General features: G+C 44.7%; 2 protein-coding genes across 2 annotated transcripts in view; one reads left to right on the forward strand and one right to left on the reverse strand.

Moving 5' to 3' along the window:
* The window catches only part of serinc5 (serine incorporator 5), a 126,825-nt gene extending 119,557 nt beyond the window's left edge, over window positions 1-7,268 (forward strand). The window contains exon 12 of the mRNA XM_085982034.1: window positions 6,031-7,268. Within this exon, the coding sequence (XP_085838160.1) occupies window positions 6,031-6,196 (166 nt within the window). The 3' untranslated portion in view covers window positions 6,197-7,268. The remainder of the gene's footprint in view (window positions 1-6,030) is intronic.
* Window positions 4,564-21,733, reverse strand: part of thbs4a (thrombospondin 4a) — a 127,377-nt gene continuing 110,207 nt past the window's right edge. The window contains exons 18-22 of the mRNA XM_085982019.1: window positions 20,852-20,900; window positions 17,981-18,177; window positions 15,828-16,000; window positions 10,782-10,921; window positions 4,564-6,139 (exon numbers count right to left, since the gene is read on the reverse strand). Of these exons, the coding sequence (XP_085838145.1) occupies window positions 6,093-6,139; window positions 10,782-10,921; window positions 15,828-16,000; window positions 17,981-18,177; window positions 20,852-20,900 (606 nt within the window). The 3' untranslated portion in view covers window positions 4,564-6,092. The remainder of the gene's footprint in view (window positions 6,140-10,781; window positions 10,922-15,827; window positions 16,001-17,980; window positions 18,178-20,851; window positions 20,901-21,733) is intronic.

The raw sequence follows: 21,733 nt of genomic DNA on the forward strand, positions 1-21,733 counted from the left end.
GACATTACTGTCATGGGACTGCTCCTGTACTTCTCTATTCCTCAAAGCCAACTTGAAGGCAAGTGGTGCCCAAATTTTTGAAAAATGTAATGGCAGCCTACTTTTCAGAGCCCATTTCAAATGGGGTCTGTGCACCGGGTGCACTGCTCAGGCACTCCAGCCACATCATTGGTCAGTTGCATTATTGATATTAAAACTGATAAGTTTAAGTAGTCTAACACACAGCTTGTGTGCAGGTTCCCATCCCTTTTTCACTTGCTTTCCTCATTGCGGCAAGCTGGTTGCCTCAGGTGCATTATAGGCCTCAGGCCTCCACAATTGAATTTCCAGGGATGGGTGTCTGGCATTATATTATTGGCCCCATACTGCATATTATAAAATATATGATTAACACGGTACACACTAGATGGTCCATTCTCCCTTCAACCTCTTGAGAACCAGTGCCTTCCATAACTTTCCTCCCAATTAATTGTGTTATGAGGGCTGCTTATGTACTATCAAAGTATTTACCTGGGATGGGCTACTGACTATTGCACCTCTTGCTTAATATACCCTATAAATGTCCTTCATCTCCATTTTAAGACAGAGGCCTATGCCTCCTGACATTACATTCATTAATGTGACTGTGTGAGTATCTTCTTGATATCTTTAACAGGTCATAGTTAAAAACATACCCTATAAATGCCTTCATACCCATATATGTCTTTCACCTCTAAACAGAATTATATCTTTGTTTTACTTCGGTGTTATTTTTCAAGTTGTGGAACTTCTTCTGGATCTCCTCTCAGGTCCTAATAATGGATGACTCCAAGTTGAGGTGGTCCGCTACCTGCTGCCATGCTCTTTGAATCAGGTACAAGTTTGCGGCCACCTCTCCCCCCCCCGTAAATCTACCTAAAATGTTCAGTACATAATCCAACTACACTATCAAAAAGGACCTCAATGGTCCCAGTCCATGAAACAGGCTTTTCAGCATCTTCAATATGCCATTTTTACAAAACGTTCTACACTCAAGACTAGATGGTTGAGAGATTTGTGCTTTCTATTGGTTAAATGACAACCTATGTACTTGGGAAGTGTCAAAGGAGCATTATTACAGATACATTGCAATTCATGGAATCATAGAATAATACAGCACAGAAGGAGGCCATTTCGGCCCATTGTGCCTGTGCCGGCTCTTTGGTAGAGCTATCCAAGTAATCCCACTCCCCCACACTTGCCCCATAGCCCTGCAAGTTTTTTTCTTCAAGTATTTATCCAATTCCCTTTTGAAAGTTGAGACTGAATCTGCTTCCACCACCCTTTCAGGCAGTGCATTCCAGATCACAACTCGCTGGGCAAAAAAATGTTTCTTCATGTCGCCTCTGGTTCTTTTGCCAATCACCTTAAATCTGTGTCCTCTGGTGACCCTTCTGCCACTGGAAACAGTTTCTCCTTATTTACTCTATCAAATACCTTCATGATTTTGAACAAACCTCCTCTTAACGTTCTATGCTCTAAGGAGAACAACCCCAGCTTCTCCAGTCTCTCCACATAACTGAAGTCCCTCATCCCTGGTACCATTCTAGTAAATCTCTCTGCACACTGTCTAAGGCCTTAGCATCCTTTCTAAAGCGTGGGGCCTAACCAGTGATTTACAAAGGTTTAGCATAACTTCCTTGCTTTTGTACTCTCTGCCTCTATTAATAAAGCCAAGGATCCCATATGCTTTCTTAACAGCCTGCTCAACTTGTCCTGTCACCTTCAAAGATTTGTGTACATACACTCCCAGGTCTCTTTGTTCCTGCATCCCATTTAAAATTGTACCATTTAGTTTATATTGCCTCTCCTCATTCTTCCTACCAAAATGTATCACTTCACACTTCTCTGTGTTGAATTTTATCCGCCATGTGTCCGCCCATTCCACCAGTCTGTCCATGTCTTCCTGAAGTCTGTTACTATCCTCCTCACTGTTTACTGCATTTCCGAGTTTCGTGTCATCTGCAAACTTTGAAATTAAGCCCTGTATACCCAAGTCCAGGTCATTAATATATATCAAAAAGAGCTGTGGCCCTAATACCGACCCCTGGAGAACACCACTGTGCACTTCCCTCCAGTCTTTTAAACAACCGTTCACTGCTACTCTCTGTTTTCTGTCCCTTAGCCAATTTCATATCCATACTGCCACTGCCCCTTTAATCCCATGGGCATTAATTTTGCTAAGAAGTCTATTATGTAGTATTTTGTCAAAAGCCTTTTGAAAGTCCACATACACAACATCCACTGCACTACCCTCATCAACTCTCTCTGTTACTTCAAAGAACTCAATCAAATTAGTCAAACAGGCTTTACCTTTAACAAATCCGTTCTGACCTTCATTTATTAACCCATACATTTCCAATTGATCATTTTTCTTTTGTTATCACTAATGGATTGAGATTACATGGGCACTTCAGCAGTAAAATTGAATGTACCTGCCATCTTAACTTGGATTTTATTTTATTATGGTAGCAATTAACTCTTTCGTTGTGAAAAAAGGAAATATGCCCCTCATAACCCCATAATTGCCCACAATATCAAACCCACTGCATTCTTTTACAGTGGCAATGGATGTAATATCTCAGGTTCTGGTTACATAAGAACATAAGAAATAGGAGCAGGAGTAGGCCAATCGGCCCCTCGAGCCTGCTCCGCCATTCAATAAGATCATGGCTGATCTGATCCTAACCGCCAATCTACTATCACAGAACCAGCTCCTGAATCTAACAGAATTAGACACACGAAATAGGAGCAGGATCAGGCTACACGGCCCCTGGGCCCGCTCCGCTACCCACAGGACCATGACCGATCCGAACCTAGACTCATGTCCAAATTCCTGCCCGCTCCCCGTAACCCTTAATTCCCTTTACTTCTAGGAAACTGTCTATTTCTGTTTTAAATTTATGTAATGATGTAGCTTCTACAGCTTTTTGGGGCATCATATTCCATGGACCTACCACCCTCTGAGTGAAGTAGTTCCTCCTCATCTCAGTTTTGAAAGAGCAGCCCCTTATTCTAAGACTATGCCCCCTAGTTCTAGTTTCACCCATCATCGGGAACATCCTCCCCGCATCCACCCGATCCAACCCCTTCACAATCTTATATGTTTCAGTAAGATCGCCTCTCATTCTTCTGAACTCCAATGAGTAGAGTCCCAATCTACTCAACCTCTCCTCATATGTCCATCCCCTCATCCCCGGGATTAACCGAGTGAACCTTCTTTGTACTGACTTGAGAGCAAGTATGTCCTTTCTTAAGTATGGACACCAAAACTGTACGTAGTATTCCAGGTACGGTCTCACCAATACCTTGTACAACTGAAGCAATACCTCCCTATTTTTATATTCTATCCTCCTAGCAATGAAAGCCAACATTCCATTGGCCTTCTTAATCACTTGCTGCACCTGCATACTAACCTTTTGAGTTTCGTGCACCAGGACCCCCAGATCCCTTTGTACTTCAGTACTTTCCAGTTTCTTGCCATTAAGATAATAACTTGCTCTACGATTTTTCCTGCCAAAGTGCATAACCTCACACTTTCCAGTATTGTATTCCATCTGCCAAATCTCTGCCCACTTACTTAGCCTGTCTATGTCCCCTTGCAGGTTTTTTATGTCCTCCTCACTCACTACTTTCCCTCCCATCTTAGTATCATCTGCAAACTTTGATATGTTACACTCGGTCCCCTCCTCCAAATCGTTAATATAGATTGTAAAGAGTTGGGGACCCAGCACTGACCCCTGCGGAACACCACTTGTTACTGATTGCCAGTCTGAGAATGAACCATTTATCCCAACTCTCTGCCTTCTGTTAGATAGCCAATCCTCTATCCATGCCAGAATATTACCCCCAATCCCATGATTTTTTATCTTAAGCAATAATCTTTTGTGTGGCACCTTGTCAAATGCCTTTTGGAAGTCTAAATACACTACGTCCACTGGTTCCCCTTTATCCACCCTATATGTTACTTCCTCAAAGAACTCCAGCAAATTTGTCAAACACGACTTCCCCTTCATAAAACCATGCTGACTTTGTCCTATTAAATTATGATTATCCAAATGTCCTGTTACTGTCTCCTTAATAATGGACTCCAAAATTTTACCTACCACAGATGTTAGGCTAACCGGTCTATAGTTTCCAGCCTTCTGTCTACTGCCTTTTTTAAATAAGGGTGTTACATTAGCAGTTTTCCAGTCTGCCGGGACCTTTGCTGAGTCCAGGGAGTTTTGGAAAATTATTACCAATGCATCCACAATCCCTACCGCCACTTCCCTCAAGACCCTAGGATGTAAAGGAACAGTTGTTCATTTTTGTTTTTTCATTGAAGGCTGACTGACAAGGTTTGCTGCACATTTGCAATGCTGACATCGAATCACTCGAAGGCCATTCACCTGCCATGGTACTCAAAGTGTTCCGCTTTGTGTTGCTTAAACATAACTATCATGTACAACCCTCACAGCTGCTCTGCTCTTCGAGGACACAGTGTTGAACTTTATGTTTGAAAATCAAAATGACTGCTCGTGGATCCCAAAAAGAAACTTCATACAATATCAGATAGAATTTTATATTAAGGTTACTGATAGTACAGTCACTGTAATTTTTGTTATTCCATATGGCAATGCATAACTTTAACATTTTAAAAATATTCATTCTCGGGATATAGGCATTTCTAGCAAGGCCGACATTTACTGCCCATCCCTAGCTGCCCTGAAGGTGGTGGACCTTCTTCTTGAGCAGTTTGATACAACTGAGTGGCTTGCTAGGCCACTTATAGGGCAGTTAAGAGTCATCCACATTAGTGTGAAACAGGAGTCACATGTAGAGGCCAGACCTGGTAAGGATGGCAGGTTTTATTCCCTAAAGGACTAAAACCAGTGTGATTGTACGACAATCCGACAGCTTCATGGTTACTTTTTAATTAGTCAGGGCCTGCTTCTGGGCTGAGACCAGGTGCTGTGTGAGCAGCGCGCGCCCGATCTGAGAGGTCTGAGGCCGGCCTGAAATTGTGACTCGGGCCTTATTTAAATATTCCGGGCAAGCTGCTGGCAGGATTGAATTTGAGGCCACTTGCCTCACCAACAGCGACCCTCTGGTAGCTCCCTTGCTGAGGGTGGGGGGTGAAGGACGGCAGCAGGTGTCTGATCGTGGCCAGGAGCAGCTATCGGAAGTACTGTGGAGCCGGGCGGAGCGCTCCTATTCCTCCCAGCTCCACATTAAAAGTTTTTTAAAAATCCGTTGCATCAGCCAACTCAGCACAAACCGAAGATTGTCCTGTTTGGTTCAGCTTTCCCAGGAAAGTGTATTTACCAACTGAGCCGCTGGGGAGATACTTTAACATTCTGAATGTGAATGAGCCTCTGCCATACTTTTACACATAGCTGCTATTCTTAGGGACCAGGGGTTGGAACCTTGGCTGTTTTGTCTCCTCCCTATCCTGGGAATCCTGAAGTGCTTCTGCTGGCGTCCTGGCTAAGGCCAGCAAATTAGTAGGACATGGGATTGAACTGGAGAATTCCTATTCTGTAGAATTTTCTTCAGAGTTAAGGTGCTGCTTTATCTTGCTTCTGCCAGCAGCAGACCGGGGGTACAAGGCAGTGTCATTTTCAAAAGTTCAGATATAACAGAGATGGGCAGTAAATGCAGCCTTGTCAATGTCACCCACATCCGAGAACAAATAGGAAAAGAGAAAATAGACGTTTTATACAGTGTTACATATTATGGAGCAAAAACTGCTTTGCTTCATCATAACAATAAATAAATACTGTCATTAACAGTTGATTTAATGATTAACATTTTTGAAAGTTATTACCAAGTTTCTGCTGTTATAGTGTTAAACTAAAGAAAAATATCAGAAAATGAGAATAAACATGGCTTCTTAAAATGTTTTATTGGAATTTTTTATAAGTGCCCAACCTGGCTGCCTCAGAGACAGTCCCGCTCTGTGACATAAACTTTGTTTACATTACTTGTAAAACATATTTCTTTTTTTCATAGCTGTTTTTCTCCCCCCAGATATTCAGGACTAACTCCACGTGGATTTCTCCTCTACAGTCTTTCCATTGACAAAGAACTGGCTACAACTGCTGTGCCCGGAACTCCTGGAAGTCCTCAGGAACTGTATCTGAAAAGAAAGTCGCTGACTGTTAAACAAATGCTCACAAAAGAAGCTATAGATTAGACTCTTAGGATCTCTTCAGAACCAGGGACCGGGTATTTGATATTCCAGTGGGTTTGGAAATTGATGCCGTGCATTGGCAGAGGTGGCAGAAACTTGGCACATGTGGTGCACTCTGATTATTCTGACACTGGTTATGCACTTTTTGAGAATTTACTGCAAATGGATAATGAAAACGAATACAGCAATTAGATGTAAATGATCATCTTAACACCTAAAAATCAAATGATTGGTAATAATCATCTTAAAGGGAAACCCTACATTCTTTAGAAAAAGGTCAGTGTTGATAGTTTTCTCACAGACAAAATCCTCTGCCAAGTATTCTGAACGGTGGATTTTTTTGGGCACATTGACACCCTCCCAGACCCAAGTTGATGTTATCCTTGGCACCAATATGGAAGCACTTTAGAACCACTCACAATTACTATTTGGCACAAAAGTATTTTATTATGGATGGCTTGCTTTCTTAGAACAGTGTTTGGAGCCAGGAATTTGATTTTTTATTCCCTCTCGGGACATGGGTTTCGCTCGGAAGACCAGCATTTATTGTACACCTCTAGTTGCCCTTGAGAAGGTGAGCCTTCTTCTATGATTATTTGAACTTCTACTCAATGCTCCTTTCTGTATTTGTCTGGCTCCCAAAGGAGAGAGAGGTATCTGGGAAGATCAGCACAAGCAACCTGAGTGACTTTAAACTCAAATGGAGTGTAGCTACATAAATCCAGCTCCACCGAAACCGGGTCAATTCAACAAGTCCTAATGTCCTGGCCAACATTTATCCCTCAGTCAACAGTAATTCCAAAAGGTATACTTGAGTCTGTATGATTTAGTCTCTGCATGAAAAAACAGTCTCTAGACCCTTTCTTTTCTTGAATAGCTTTGAGTTCAAAATAAAAGCCACAATGAAAACAGATGAACTGATCATTAATTGTTCTTATTGCTGTTGGTAAGACAGTTACTGTGCTGGTCTACAAAACAATAGGGACTACACTTCTAAAGTAATTCTTTGGCTGTGAAGTGCTTTGAGACGTCCCAAGGGTGTGAAAGCCGCTAAATAAATGCAAGTTTTTTTTTCTTTTATTGTTTCCTCTCATTTTATTGGGAGCCCAAATAGCTTCGTAGATTCAGTTTACCCGCCGCAGCATAGACTGCGGCTGCTTTGGGGAAATCTAGCCGCTTACACAGGCCCCCAAAATCTGTGAGACCCTTTCACCAAAGTTGACTATTTCTACCTCAGACCCTGGTTGAATGCCATTGGGTGGGTGTCCCCAGCATTTGCGGTCGAGCTAGGGTGACCAGTTAGGGGAGGAGTTTGGGGGGGGGGTGGCGGCGGTGGGGAAGCTGCCTGCAGAGCCTTGCCACAGCACTGAAGAACCGGCTGTGCCCAGCCACAGTTTTTTAAGTGGCTGGTCCCCAATTAGGCCAATTTGCTCCATGATCAGTTGCCACAGCAAACTGGCCTTTTAGGTTATTGCTGGCCCCACTTCTGCCACGATGAGGTACTGGCAAGAATGTAGGCATATTTTATGTTGGGGGGCTACAGAAGTGGTACAGGCAGGAACTTGCAGAAGACGTCATCCTGCCAATCTCGTCTGCATGGGTGGGGTGCACCAAGTACCCGTCCCTACTTCAGGCAGAAATTTCAACACCGTATTAAGGGGGCACGGACCCTCTTTAACCGGATCCCAGCCCACATTCCGACCCTGCCTGCTCAGCCAGTTCCTCAGAAGCACCGGAAAACACGTGGCTTTTCGGAGCCATTGCATTTTTACATCAATGGAGGAAGCCCCATTGCTTTCTGCTCCTCTCAGCAGTTCGTAACCTGCCATTTCCTCTCCACTCCTGACATCATTGCCACGTCTCGCAGGGAATTGTAGGAGATACTCTGCCTGGTTTGTAGCTATTATTAACTACACACCGTTTTGACTTATTAAAAAAGGAATCTGCTGCCATTTCAAAGCCAGCACTGTGGAGTTTATAGTGTAGCTGGGGAGCGCCAGCCAGACCATGATTTTCTCTCAATAATGTGCTGCAGGGAAAGAAATCAATCATGTCACTGACAATTGGCTGTATTTCTCCAGCATGCAGCTTTGTGTGGAGAAGAACACTACTAGTTGATTTTGTCCATGATAAAAAATATTGATATTTAGGGCTGGATTTTGTCAATGGGGAGCATTTGGAGGCGGGACTCCCACTTGTTGGGTTTTAGCTCCGCCTCCATCGACTTGTGGCCAATCCACACTATTTTCCCTTGATTGACCTTGTTAAGCCCGCCCAGCGGGCTTAGCAGGCCAATTAAGGGAAAGCCAGTTACAGGTGACATCAGCGAGTGCCGTTTCATCTGTCAAGAGCTTTTGACAGATGAAATGTCATCGTTTGACAGCTCTGTGAAGCTGTCAAACACTGACAATCTGTCTTCTAAGTTGTGACTTTACTCAAGACTCAATTAGAAAGCCTTCCTGACCAGAAAGCAGAAGGCTGCAGCTTTTGACAGTTCAGCGGCCATTCTACTTTCTGTGCCGGTGAGCTGAGGGACTCCCGAGACCTGAAGCGAGGAAGCCTGCTGGAAGAAGTAAAGGTAAGTAAAACTTATTAAAACGCTTTTCACGCACCTCACACACTTACCTCTGCACACATGCACCCATTACTCACCTGTACACCGGACATCTCGGCCCCTCCGACCCCCGCAGACCGACGACCCGCCTCGCTGACCCTGGCGCGGTTCGGAACCGTCGGGAAGCCCACACTTCAGGGCTCAAAATAGGGATTAGCCAAAAAACTGCCTGTTACCTACTTGTTAACAGGCAGTTAATTGGCATTAATCCCCTTCCCGCCTCGAGGAGGCGGGACCCGACGCGGGTCGGCTACCCGCCTCCTGGCAAGATGGCATGGAGGCGGGTTGGGCACCCGCCCCCAAATTCTGTCATTTTCCCGGCAGTCCCACCTCCAAACCCGCCTCCCCAGAGCTGGCAAAATCCAGCCCTTACAATCCAGTTCCCACTTTTTAAACAGTTAAGACTATAATGTCTAGACTAAATGGTTGTTTGACATCCACGTAACAAAGATCTATGAAGATTTTCACGTGCTTTTGTTTAAGGGTTTCTTCCCAAGTTGTTAATGAACTAGAAAATTTAATGTCTGTCGTGTTAGTTAAAATTGAGATTTGCTACAGGAGCATCTAACTAAGATGTTGATCCAAGAAAAGTACAATTTGATCATTTCAGATTTGAACATTCTGATCTCTCAAAATTGTACCTTTGTCCTAAATAAATTACACCCGTTTAAAATAAAATTAACTGCAAATGGTGGAAATTTGAAATAAAAACATAAAAGTCCATCAGCATCTAAACAGAGAAAAGAGTGGTTAACATTTTGGGAGTAGACCCTTGTCAGAACTGGAAACTAGGAGATAATAAACAAGCCCCTTTACAGGCCTGAACAAGATAGAGAGGGCATAATGACAGAGTACAACGAGTAAAAGGAGTCAGGAATACTGACTCCTGTCACAGAAAAACTGTTTAATGTGTTTAATGGACTGCAAACAGGTTTCCCCTCAGCTGTAGTCACTGTGTGCCCTGTTTTCTACACTCAACCACTGTTCTTACTCTCATAATAATTAGCAGGGTCCCCTTGTCCTCATCTTCCATTCCCCTAGGCTCCAAATGCATCAGATCGTCTTCCCGCATTTTCCCACCTACAACATGATCCCATCACCAAACACATGTTCCCCTCCCCTCTTTGATTTCTGAGGCACCCTTGTTCATTCTTCCATCACCCTGACATATGACTACCCTTCCCCGTGCAACTGTAGCATATGCAAGACCTGTTCATTCACCTCTTTCCACAGGACCCCAAACACACCTTCTGTGTGAGTCAGGAATTTACATGTACTTCCTCCAAATTAATGCTCACATTATGACCTCTTTTAAAAATTTGTTCTCAGGATGTGGGCGACGCTGGCAAGGCCACATTTATTGCCCAGTTGACCAGAGGCCATTAAGAGTCAACCATGTGTGACAGGAGCCACATGTAGGCCAGACTGGGTAGACATGGCAGGTTCCCTTCCCTGAAGGACATTAGTGAACCAGCTGTGTTTTTATAACAATCTCGCAGATTTCATTATTTTATCTGGTACCATCCCACATATTACCAGATTCACTGAATACAATTTCCCAACTTGCCACAGTGAGATTTGTTTGCTAGTCCAGTACCGTAACTATTAGGCTACTGCACGCATACTGAAGAGTCTAAACAAAGATTGTCGTGTTCGCAAATGCGATCCCAGCACGCAATAATAGGGAGCACTCTCCATTATATTATCGGCCCCATTAATAGCCTCTCTATGGCAGGAGTCAGCATTCCTGACCCAGACATGTACCTGTTGTTCATCCCTCTCAGGTTTGTTCAGTCCTATAAAAGGTTTTACTTAACTTCCAGTTCTGATGAAGGGCCTACACTGAAATCTTAACCTGTCTTTTCTCTTTTCAGGTGTTGATGGACCTGTTGTGTATTTTCAGATTCCATCTGTCGTTAATTGCTAATTCTGCTACTATTTCCACATAAACAGCGAGAGACAACAGATCCTTACCATTGCAACGGTATTTGAGATTGGACCAGATGATGTTTTCCTGGGAGAAACAGAAGACTCCCAGTCGTCCTCCTCGCATGGTGGTGTCTATTGTAACTCCAGAATCAGCCACCAGATCAGAACCTTCATAAAACCTCGCCCTGTGAAAAGCACACCAGCTATCAGGAACAACAACTTGCCGTTACACTTATTTTGCATTCGTTCTTTGAACATAGAAAAATGTCCCAGGGCACTTCACAGGGGCATGAGGAAAACAGGTGCCGAGCCAAAGGAGAGAATAGGAGGGGTGACCAAAACTTGGCCAAAGAAGTGGGTTTTGAGGAGGATCCTAAAGGAGGAGGATTAACCCTTAGCCTACTAAAAAGATGAAAATCTTGTTTGACTACCCATTAGAAATCCTGGGCCAATAATGTAGTCTTGACACTGTGGCAGCAGGAGCAGTGGCTCTTTAGGCTCTGTATGGTCATAGCAGTAGTACATAGAATTTCATAGGGCTAGAAATTGGGTTGCTTTGCGCCTCTCAGTTAACGCCCCTGGGGGGCGACAACAGGGTGCAAATGCCCTAGCGCCCGGGCACAGCACCGCTAACGCCTCCTACGAAATTCAGCGAGAGGTTAGCGACGGCAGTAGCCGGTAGCGCCCCACTCCGCCAGTGATGATGACGTCGTCACCGTGCGCAGTGCCCCAGCTGCAAACTTCCCTTACGCCCCCTGGCCTAACGACGAGCGATGGGACCGACAGGATCAGGGGGCGGTTTTTCAGCGGCGGTAGCATGTGGCGGCGCTACTTAACGGGCAGGTGTCGGGTGGCCATTTTTATTTTGGCTGACTGCCTGCAACTGCCCTCCTTTCACATTTGTATGCGGGGTGCTGGCCGCGATCACTCAGTCCGGCACTCCTCCTGGGTGGACCTCCTTCTTGGGGTGCTACTACTTAATTTGCGGCGTGGGAGCGTAACTTTTTCACTCCAGCAAGGAATGGGCACTACCCAATTTTTCCCCCCCTAGAATTTACAGCAGAGAAACAAGCCATTTGGCCCAACAGGTCTATGCTCCACACGTGCCTCCTGCTACCTTAGTTCATCTAACCCTACCAGCATATCCTTCTATTCCTTTCTCCCTCATGTGATTATCTAGCTCCTCCTTAAATGCATCGATGCTATTCACCTCAACTACCCCATGTGGTAGTGAGTTCCCCATTCTAACCACTCTCTGGGTAAAGAGGTTTCTCCTGAATTCCCCATTGGATTTATTAGTGACTATCTTATATTTATGATCTCTAGTTTTGGACTCCCCCCACAAGTGGAAACATCCTCTCTACATCTACCCTATCAAACTTTTTCATAATTTTAAAGACTTTTATTAGGTCATCCCTCAGCCTTCTCTTTTCCATAGAAAACAGCCCATCCTGCTCAGTCTTTCTTGATTGTTATAACCTCTCTGTTCTGGTATCATCCTTGTAAATCTTGTTTGCACCGTCTCCAGTGCCTCTTTATCCTTTTTATAATATGGAGACCAGAACTGTGCACAATACTCCAAGTGTGGTCCAACCAAGGTTCGATACAAGTTTGACATCACTTCTCTGCTTTTCAAATCGTATTCCACTAGCTGAACTCATGCTATATTGCAAGGTTAGATCCCTATCAGAATATTGCAAAACTCTAGGTGCGCAGCACATGAAGCCAAGGAACACGTCGTTTGGTGACAGCAGCTCTTAAAGGGTTGCTGGTCACCTTAAAGCTGTACTGTTACTGAGAGGTAAAAATGGCTACAGCCAGTCCAACAAATGGCACCATTCCATGTCCCAGCTTTGAAAATCCTGCTGCAGCAGGTGCTGGAGAGAAGGGTTTTCCTTTTTGCAGTTAAGGGACAGGCCTTTCTGATGAGTAGTGTGAAAGCCACCTGGATGGGGATGACAGAAAGAGGGAAGGATGTCACACATGTGAATAAATTCTGCAAGTCATAGGTGGCATACTGGTTAGCACTGTTGCCTCACAGCGCCAGGGACCCGGGTTTGAATCTGGCCTCGGGTGACTGTGTGGAGTTTGCACATTCTCCCCGTGTTTGCGTGGGTTTCCTCCGGGTGCTCCGGTTTCCTCCCACAGTCCAAAGATGTGTGGGTTAGGTTGATTGGCTATGATAAATTGACCCTTAGTGTTAGGGGGATTAAATACGTGGGGTTATGGGGATAGGGTGGGATATGTGTTGGTGTAGGGGTTACGGGGATTGGGTGGGATATGTGTCGGTGCAGGCTCGATGGGCCGAAATGGCCTCTATCTGCACTGTGGGGTTTCTGTGATTCTGTGATTCTGCAAATCATAGCTCTTTACAGCACAGAAGGAGGCCACTCGGCCCACTGTGTTTGTGCCGGCTATTTGGTGCAGCAAGTGAGCAACAGATTTGCTGGCCTTCAAAAGGAAAATACTTACCTGGACGTGGAGCCGGGAGGTGCAGGAGTGCTCCTCAGGCTCCATATTAAATCCATGGGCTGCTGATGGCCCCCGCTCAGACACCCCCTGATCACCTTCCTTCCTGTCTCCAGATCACCTTACCTTCCTCTCCCCTTTAAGCACTTATCTGAGGCTGCAGCAGATGATGCAGCAGCCTCAAATTCACAGCCCCCGCCAGCAAGCTGCCTGGGGACGGACAGCAGGTGTCCGCAACTCGCAGGTCTCATTTAAGTAAAGCCTGAGGCCTAATATTGAGAGGGGGGGGGGGTTCCAGCCATCATGAGTGTGGGGCAGGCTTGCTGGGCCAACTGGTCTTTTCCTGCCCGTCGATTTTGTATGTCCGTATGAATCATTCAATCTTAAAATAAACCTGAACTTGTTAATGATGTCACATCACATTTTGTAGGAATGTGAAACTTCAGGTGTTATTTTCACACAATACTTTGTGCTCACAGGAAGTGGCTTACTCTTGCTGTGAGGGCTGTCTGACCGTGGTTCAACAAACATTCTTCACCTGTAAATAACACTGCATGGAAAACGTTGCATTCATGATGCCACATCCTGTTGTAGGTCATGTGGATTGGCTTCAGTGTGGGGTAGATCCTGACTTTGTGCGATAGTGTAAACCAGGTGATAGCGAGTCAGCAGCCAGTTTTATATCTCTCCGGATTTGTATTTCCAGTGAAGTCAGTAGAAATAAAAATCTGAGAGATGTAAAACGGGCTGCCGACTCGCTATCACCCATTTTACAAGATTGCACAAAGTCAAGGTCTACGTCTGTATGTGTGTCCTGCACAAATAGCGTTTCTGCATGAAATTTCGAGCGATGCTGTTAATCTCATTCAGTGGAGTACTGCATTTAATGAGCTAATCTATTACAGCAGTAACTAACTGTAATTTAAGCAAGTTTGTATTTGAACTTTACTTAGTTCCTAGTTTGGTTCTTTCAAATATTTGTTGAAATATTTACAGAACTTATTCCTTACTTGTGTCCAGTGTACATAAGTGGGCAGAACAATGCAGATGAGATTTGATTCAGGCAAATGTAAAATAATGAACATAGGAAGGAGAAATAGATGATACACTTACTCAGTGAGTCATATTGAAATAGATAAGAATGAATTTGAAAGAGACCAAGGAGTCTTAGTAGACTCAACGCTCAATGAGTCCAACCAATGCAGAGCGGCTATCAATAATGCCAATAGAATGCTGAACTATAGCCAAAATAGTCAAGTACAAATCGGAAGAATTCATGTTCAGATCACACTTTGAATATTGTGTCCAGTTCTGGTCACCGAGGCGCAAGAGAGACATCAGGCATTGAAGATCCCTAGTGTCAGGGGGTCGAGTTATGAGGAAAGAGTCGAGGGCTTTGAGCTTTTCAACCATGATTTTACTGAGGTGATTTTATTGAGGTATCTAAAATGGCAAATGGTGTGGAAAAGATTAATCTGGACTATTATTTCAAACCAAATAATAAGATTATGACACGGGCACAGAGTTTCAAACTAATAAATGGCAAATTTGGAACATAGGAACGGGAGTAGGCCATTCATCCCCTCGAGCTTCTTCCGCAATTTGGGACTGCTATCAGGAAGTTCTTCTTCACAGGAAGAGTGATCAACACATGAACTGAACTTGCAGCTACAGAAGTGGAGGCAAAAGCCCTGGAGTGTTTTCTGGGGTGGTGAGATAGGATAGGCTGAATAGTCTTCCTCATCCATAGTGATCTTGTGAATTGATTTGATTTTGATATCTGGAGTAGGTTCTAAGTGGTTTCACTCTGGGTACAGATGTGAATGTGGTTAATAAGTCTAGCTTTATCAAAATGTCTTACATAGTAGAAAGAAAAGAACTGGCTGGATCTGATTCATATATAGCAATGTGGAAAGGATGTAGAGGCACTGGAGAGGGTGCAGAGAAGATTTACAAGGATGATACCAGATATCTATCAGGAAAGGATGAACGGGCTGGGTCTCTTTTCTCTTGAAAAGAGAGGACTGAGGGGTGACCTAATAGAGGTCTATAAAATTATGAAAGGTTTTGATAGAGTGGATACAGAGAGAATGTTTCCACTTGTGGGGAAGAGCATAACTAGAGGCCATCAATATAAGATAGTCACCAAGAAATCAAATAGGGAATTCAGAAGAAACTTCTTTACCCAGAGAGTGGTGAGAATGTGGAACTCGCTACCACAGGCGAATATTATAGATGTATTTAAGGAGCAATTATTTAAGCATATGAGGGAGAAGGGAATAGAGGGTTATGCTGCTAGATTTAGATGAGGAAAGACGAGAGGAGGCTCGAGTGGTGCATAATCGCCGGCATGGACTGGTTCGGCCAAATGGCCTGTTTCTGTGCTGTATATCACAGAATCACACAGAATCACAGAAACCCCACAGTGCAGATAGAGGCCATTTCGGCCCATCGAGCCTGCACCGACACATATCCCACCCGATCCCCGTAACCCCTACACCAACACGTAACCCCACGTATTTAATCCCCTAACACTAAGGGTCAATTTATCATAGCCAATCAACCTATCCCGCACATCTTTACATATCCTATGTAATCCTATGTAATAAATTTCCACTCTACCTGATATAACCAATTTGGGGTCTATGCTGCAAAAACCAGCGGTAAGAGACCTTGTCTTTCCAACCCACATCTCTGGGGTCTTTCCATAGTAGTCGGACCTGGTCTATGGTGTCTCCAGTGTGCCAGAGTGCATTTCGTAGATGCTCACCTGGTCCAGTGTTTGACTTGACTGCCTACAGAACCAGTTATGACAGGAAATTAAAACTATTACAGGTAGCATCAGTTTCAACAGCAATTACAAAAGATAAAATGTCAACCTTGAACTCTGAGGAATGAAAATCTCTTCAGTTGCTATACACTAATGCATTTCCCATCACGTTCAACATTTTACCTTTGCAAATATGAGGGGTTAGACCTAACAATTTAGGGCAGTGGAGACCCATTAGAGCTAGTAACAACCTCAACTAACATTTACATTCAACGGCCTTCTTTGGGACACCAGTTTAGGAGGAGGATACATTGCTGTCAGGTTTCATCCTGTACCAGAAGTGTGCACTGCAGTCCTCTTACTGCGAATTCCTGAGAGCAGGTAAAGGCTGCTCTTTCTGCAAAACTCATGGGAACTGGACGTGCATAAGAAGGCATGGCGGACTCAGTAAGTTGAGGTGAAAACCATTCAGGAAATGCATGGGGACTTGCCACAAAGAAATTTGTATTCAAGATTGAAAAGGTGTGGTGGTAAGTGGGGAAACATTTAAAAAAAATCAACCAGAACCTTCAACTTAGCTAATCAGTGAAACCAATTATGTGAATATGCAAAACATTATAGCCCCGAATTTGCGGTCGCAGCAAATGTTTAGCTGCCTGTGTAAAGCTAGCAGGAAGTGGTGAGCTGATTGCTTGCTACTTTGCATGGTCAACTCATTTCAATAATTAGCATAAGTTCCATGTGAACTTTGGCCTTGAATCAAGAGCAAGACTAATGGGGGTTGCAGAACACCTAGCTAGCAGCTCAAATTTAAAACAACGTGAAAAAATTTAATTTTAAGCATAGGCAGCTGCGTATATGGGGAAATACTGGCCCCAATATTATCCTGCCCCCCCCCCCCACAACAGGCAGGAGAGGGTCAGGGGTTGGGGGGGTTAAGAATTTAAAAATGGGTAACATGTCCTCAACCCGCTGCATACACTCCCGTTGCCGTTTTTATGACGGTGAGTTTTGTGTCATGCGAGTGTCCCACTATCGAAAGGCGGAACACTTCATTAACATATTTAAATCAGGCTCCCACAGTGTAATTGGAAACCCAATTTAAATTTAACAGTTGCTGCACGGGTTTCCCAGGGCTCGGGAAACCTGGCAGCGAAAGAGAGGCAGGAGTTGCCCGATCAAGAAGGCAAGTGTCTTTTGCAGCATTCCTTGTGGGCCAGGAGGAGCAGGAGTGCTCCCCAGCCCCCCAAGGAAGCCTTCGGCCTTCACTCTGTCGATCGCGGCATCTCTCCCCCCCCCCCCCGCTGTGAAAGCCGACCTCCTCTCCCACCCCACCACCCCCCTGCCAAAGCTCAAATCTCTCGCTCCCTCCCTGCCATTAAATTCGGCAGCACCTCCGCGACCCTGGCTTTGTCAGGTTTTCCCTGCATTACCGCGCTCCCAAGCACCCTCCCTGCAATTATCGGGGCCACTGTTTCACTCTTTGTAAAGATTCCAAATAGATTTTCAGTATTTTTCAACCTTTACCGATGCAGTGAGGTAGGGGAAGAAGTACCAGGCCATGAAGTGAAAGAAACCCCAATGTGGCGACACAGCACAACAAAGGCCGGGAAGTTCCTCGTGGCTTCTCGCACTCTGCTGCTGTAACTTCAGCAGTTGTTCAGCAGGAACCCCATTAACACCATTGATGTTGTGGCGATGGAATGGGACAGGCTCCAAGGAAATTCCCAGCCAAATTCTATGCACGAGTGATGGGTGAAATGGTGACCAATTTCTACCCGTACTGTAATATAAAGATCCCCAACATCCAGAAACGTGGCATTAGGGGAAATGCATGGTGATCCTGATTTCAGGATTTGCCAATAGCAAGGTGGGCATATACCAGGCTTGCTGGCATACTCATTAGCATGAATTATGTCAATTCATTTGTAACACAATAAAGCTCCCTCCAAACCACTTGGTTGTCCCTGGTAAAATCTAAACAATTGACCAGTGCCCAGTGTACCTTGAGCTGGATGCCAGGCTCAGCCACAGCACGGAATGGGGTAGCTTGCCAGTAGGTCTGCTCAGTCTGTTTCCACATCACCACATAGAAGCTGGAACTGTCCTGATATCCAAATATAAACCCAGCATAGTCGTCATCTGTCATGGTGTTCACGTGGAACGTGCCTTCAAAATCAACTCCATTAAAAGCAGTGTAGCCTGTCAGGTCACAAAAATCAGTCCGCTGACCATCATTTCTTTATAATGAAGACCAGTCATCAAATAGCCAATGTAATTGCTCTAAAAATGGTAATGCTGAAATGCAGCATTCATTAAACTAGACAGTATTACATAGTATTTACGGCGCAGAAATAGGCCATTTGGCCCAACAAGTCTATGTCAGTGTCTATGCGCCACACGAGCCTCCTCCCACCTTACTTCATCTCACCCTATCAGCATATCCTTCCATTCCTTTCTCCCTCATGTACTTATCTAGCTTTCCTTTAAATGCATTTACGTTATTCACCTCAACTACTCCACATGGTAACGAGTTCCACACTCTAGCCACTCTCCGAGTAAAGAATTATCTCCTGAATTCCTTAGCACGAAAGCAAAATGCTGCGGATGCTGGAAATCTGAAATAAAAGTCTATGTGGAATCTGACGGAAGGGCATCAATCTGAAACGTTGGGGGCGATTTTGCCAGCCCTGGGGAGGCGGGTATGGGGGCGGAACTGCCGGGAAAATGGCAGAATCTGGGGGCGGGTACCCATCCCGCCCCCAACCCGCCTCCGTGCCATCTTCCTAGGAGGCGGGTACCCGATCCGCGCTGGGCGCCGCCTCCTCGAAGCGGGAAGGGGATTAGTACCAATTAACTGCCTGTAGTTAACAGGCAGTTTTTTGGCTAATCCCTATTTTGCCACCTAAAGTGTGGGCTTCCCAACGGCTCCGAACCTTGCCAGGGTCAGTGAGGCGAGCCGTGGGTCTGCGGGGGTTGGAGGGGCCGAGATGTCCGGTGTGCAGGTGAGTGATGGGTGCATGTGTGCAGAGGTAAGTGTGTGAGGTGAGTGTTGAGTGTTTTAAAAGCTTTACTTACCTTTGCTTCTTCCTCCAGGCTTCATCCCTTCAGGTCTCGGGAGTCCCTCAGCTCACCGGCAGAGAAAGCAGAATGGCTCAGGAAGGCTTTCTAATTGAGTCTTGAGTAAAGACTCAACTTAGAAGACAGATTGTCAGTGATTGACAGCTTCACGGAGCTGTCAAACGATGACATTTCATCTGTCAAAACGCTGGGTGGGCTTAACAAGGTCAATCAAGGGAAAATAGCGCGGGTTGGCCACAAGTCGATGGAGGCGGGACTAAATCCCGACAAGTGGCAGTCCCGCCTCCAAAAGCTCCCCATTGAGAAAATCCAGCCCGTTAACTCTGTTTCTCTCTCCACAAATGCTGCCTGACCTGTTGAGTATTTCCAGCCTTTTCTGGTTTTATTCCTGAATTCCTTATTGAATTTATTAGTGACCATCTTATATTTGTAATTTCCACCTCAATAGAAGAGAACTTTCTCTAGTAATAAGTAGAGTGCTGGAAGTGATTTATTATTTCTGTTTTAGGCCATGTTCTTTATTTATCTCTATACTTCCGATAAATATATCTTGATGGGATGTGCTGAAGCAGATCCATTCCTCTTACTGCTCTTCATTTCCCTTACATTCCTATGGTTAGACTGGCTTTAAACTGTTATAACAACAACAGTTTGCATTTATAAAGCAACTTTAACATATAAAAACATTCTAAGGTGCCTAACAGTCATCATAATCATAAAATGGATGCTGAGCCAAGGAAGGAGATAATAGGAGGAGTGACTAAAAGCTTTGTGAAAGAGGTAGTTTTTAAGGAATATCTTAAAGGAGGAAATGGAGGTGGGGGGTTTAGGGAGGGAACTGAAGAGCGTAGGGCCATGATGGATTGAAGGCACGGCCGCCAATGGCGAGGCAAACAGAAGAGATGAAACATAGACGCCCCCCCCCTTTTATCTGTGAGAATCCTGAAGAATCCCGCAATCTTCTGGGAGGAGCTAGTCTGCCCCTGGAGGGGAGCAATGAATGTGCCATGGCTGGATAACAAGATAGAGATGTGACATGTAGAGAAGTGCTTGACAGGAGCTGAGAAACAAAAAGAAGATCGAAGTAAGGTCCGGAACGGCAGCCAAAATATACACATGAATGGGCACAGAGGGAACTTGTGTTACATTGGCAGGGCAGAGATTAGAAGAGACATGTTCTGATCATAAGCAGAGGACAGAGCAGAGAAGATATGAAGGAGTCGAGAGTGAAGCCTGAGGTCCTGTGGTGGCATTGTAGACATTGTGGAGTCAAATTGGAGCATGCACGAACTAGTGTCCAGGTTTGGAGACAGATTTGGAGAGGGAATGGATTCAGGAACTATTCAAGGGGCAGAATATCAGCAAGCTCACTGATGGAAGCTGTTTACTGGAACCAGAGTAGAGAGTCAATCATGAACCAACAGAGGCTGATCCAGCAGAGTGCATAATGGCCTCCAGTATTAGCAGTGCACATCAGCTGATCTGGTACTCCAGATGAAGAGAGAGGACCAGTGGGAGTGAAATCCAAGGACTAAGAGCAGTGAAGAACAGGGTGCCGTGGAGGGTGAAGGATAAATCTACTGAGAAAGGTTATAGCAGCAATACTGGAATAAATTTATAAGTGTTAATTCCATATAGTTTAGCATATCATTTCCAAAGCGAGATGAAAACTTTCCATTATCTACTTGGCTTCATCGGCTTTCTATCCAGTTTGATGACTGTTATACAGTACCAATATTCTAAAGCTAAAATAAGGACACTTATACACTAAAATGTGCTGTATGATTTCACATACCAACTGCCAGGCCAGGATCACTGTTCATAGTCTGCACAATTTCCATACCCTGTAATGAATCAATTGGTTAGGGAAGACGACGACAACAACAATGTGCATTTATATAGCGCCTTTAATGTAGTAAAACGTCCCAAGGCGCTTCACAAGAGTGATTATCAAACAAAATTTGACACGAGCCACATAAGGAGATATTAGGACAGGTGACCAAAAGCTTGGTCAAAGAGGTAGGTTTTAACCAGCGTCTTAAAGGATGACAGAGAAGTAGAGAAGAGGCGAGGTTTAGGCAGGGAATTCCAGAGCTTAGGGCCTAGACAATTGAAGGCGTGGTTGCCAATGGTGGAGCGAAGAAAATCTGGGATGCGCAAGAGGCCAGAATTGGAGGAATGCAGAGATTTCAGAGGGTTGTAGGGCTGGAGGATGTTACAGAGATAGGGAGGGATAAGACCATGGGGGGATTTGAAAACTAGTATGAGAATTTTTAAATCAATGCGTTGCCAGACCAGGAACCAATATAGGTCAGTGAGCACAGGGGTGATGGATGAATGGGACCTGGTATGGGGTAGGATATGGGCAGCAGAGCTTTGGATGAGCTTAAGTTTACAGAGGGTGCAAAGTAGGAGGCCGGCCAGGAGTGCATTGGAATAATCGAATCTAGAGGTAACAAAGGCATGGATGATGGTTTCATCTTACATTTATAGCACCTGTGACAGAGTAAAACGTCCCAAGGAACTTCACAGGAGCGTTGTCAGACAAAATTTGACACCGAGCCACATAAGGAGATATTAGGACAGGTGACCAAAAGCTTGGTCAAAGAGATAGGTTGTAAATAGCGTCTTAAAGGAGGAAAGAGAGGTAGAGAGATGGAGAGGTTTAGGGAGGGAA

Source organism: Somniosus microcephalus, chromosome 1 (assembly GCF_052327205.1).
Source record: "Somniosus microcephalus isolate GS21.2 chromosome 1, FLI_Smic_1.0, whole genome shotgun sequence".
NCBI classification, from domain to species: Eukaryota; Metazoa; Chordata; class Chondrichthyes; order Squaliformes; family Somniosidae; genus Somniosus; species Somniosus microcephalus.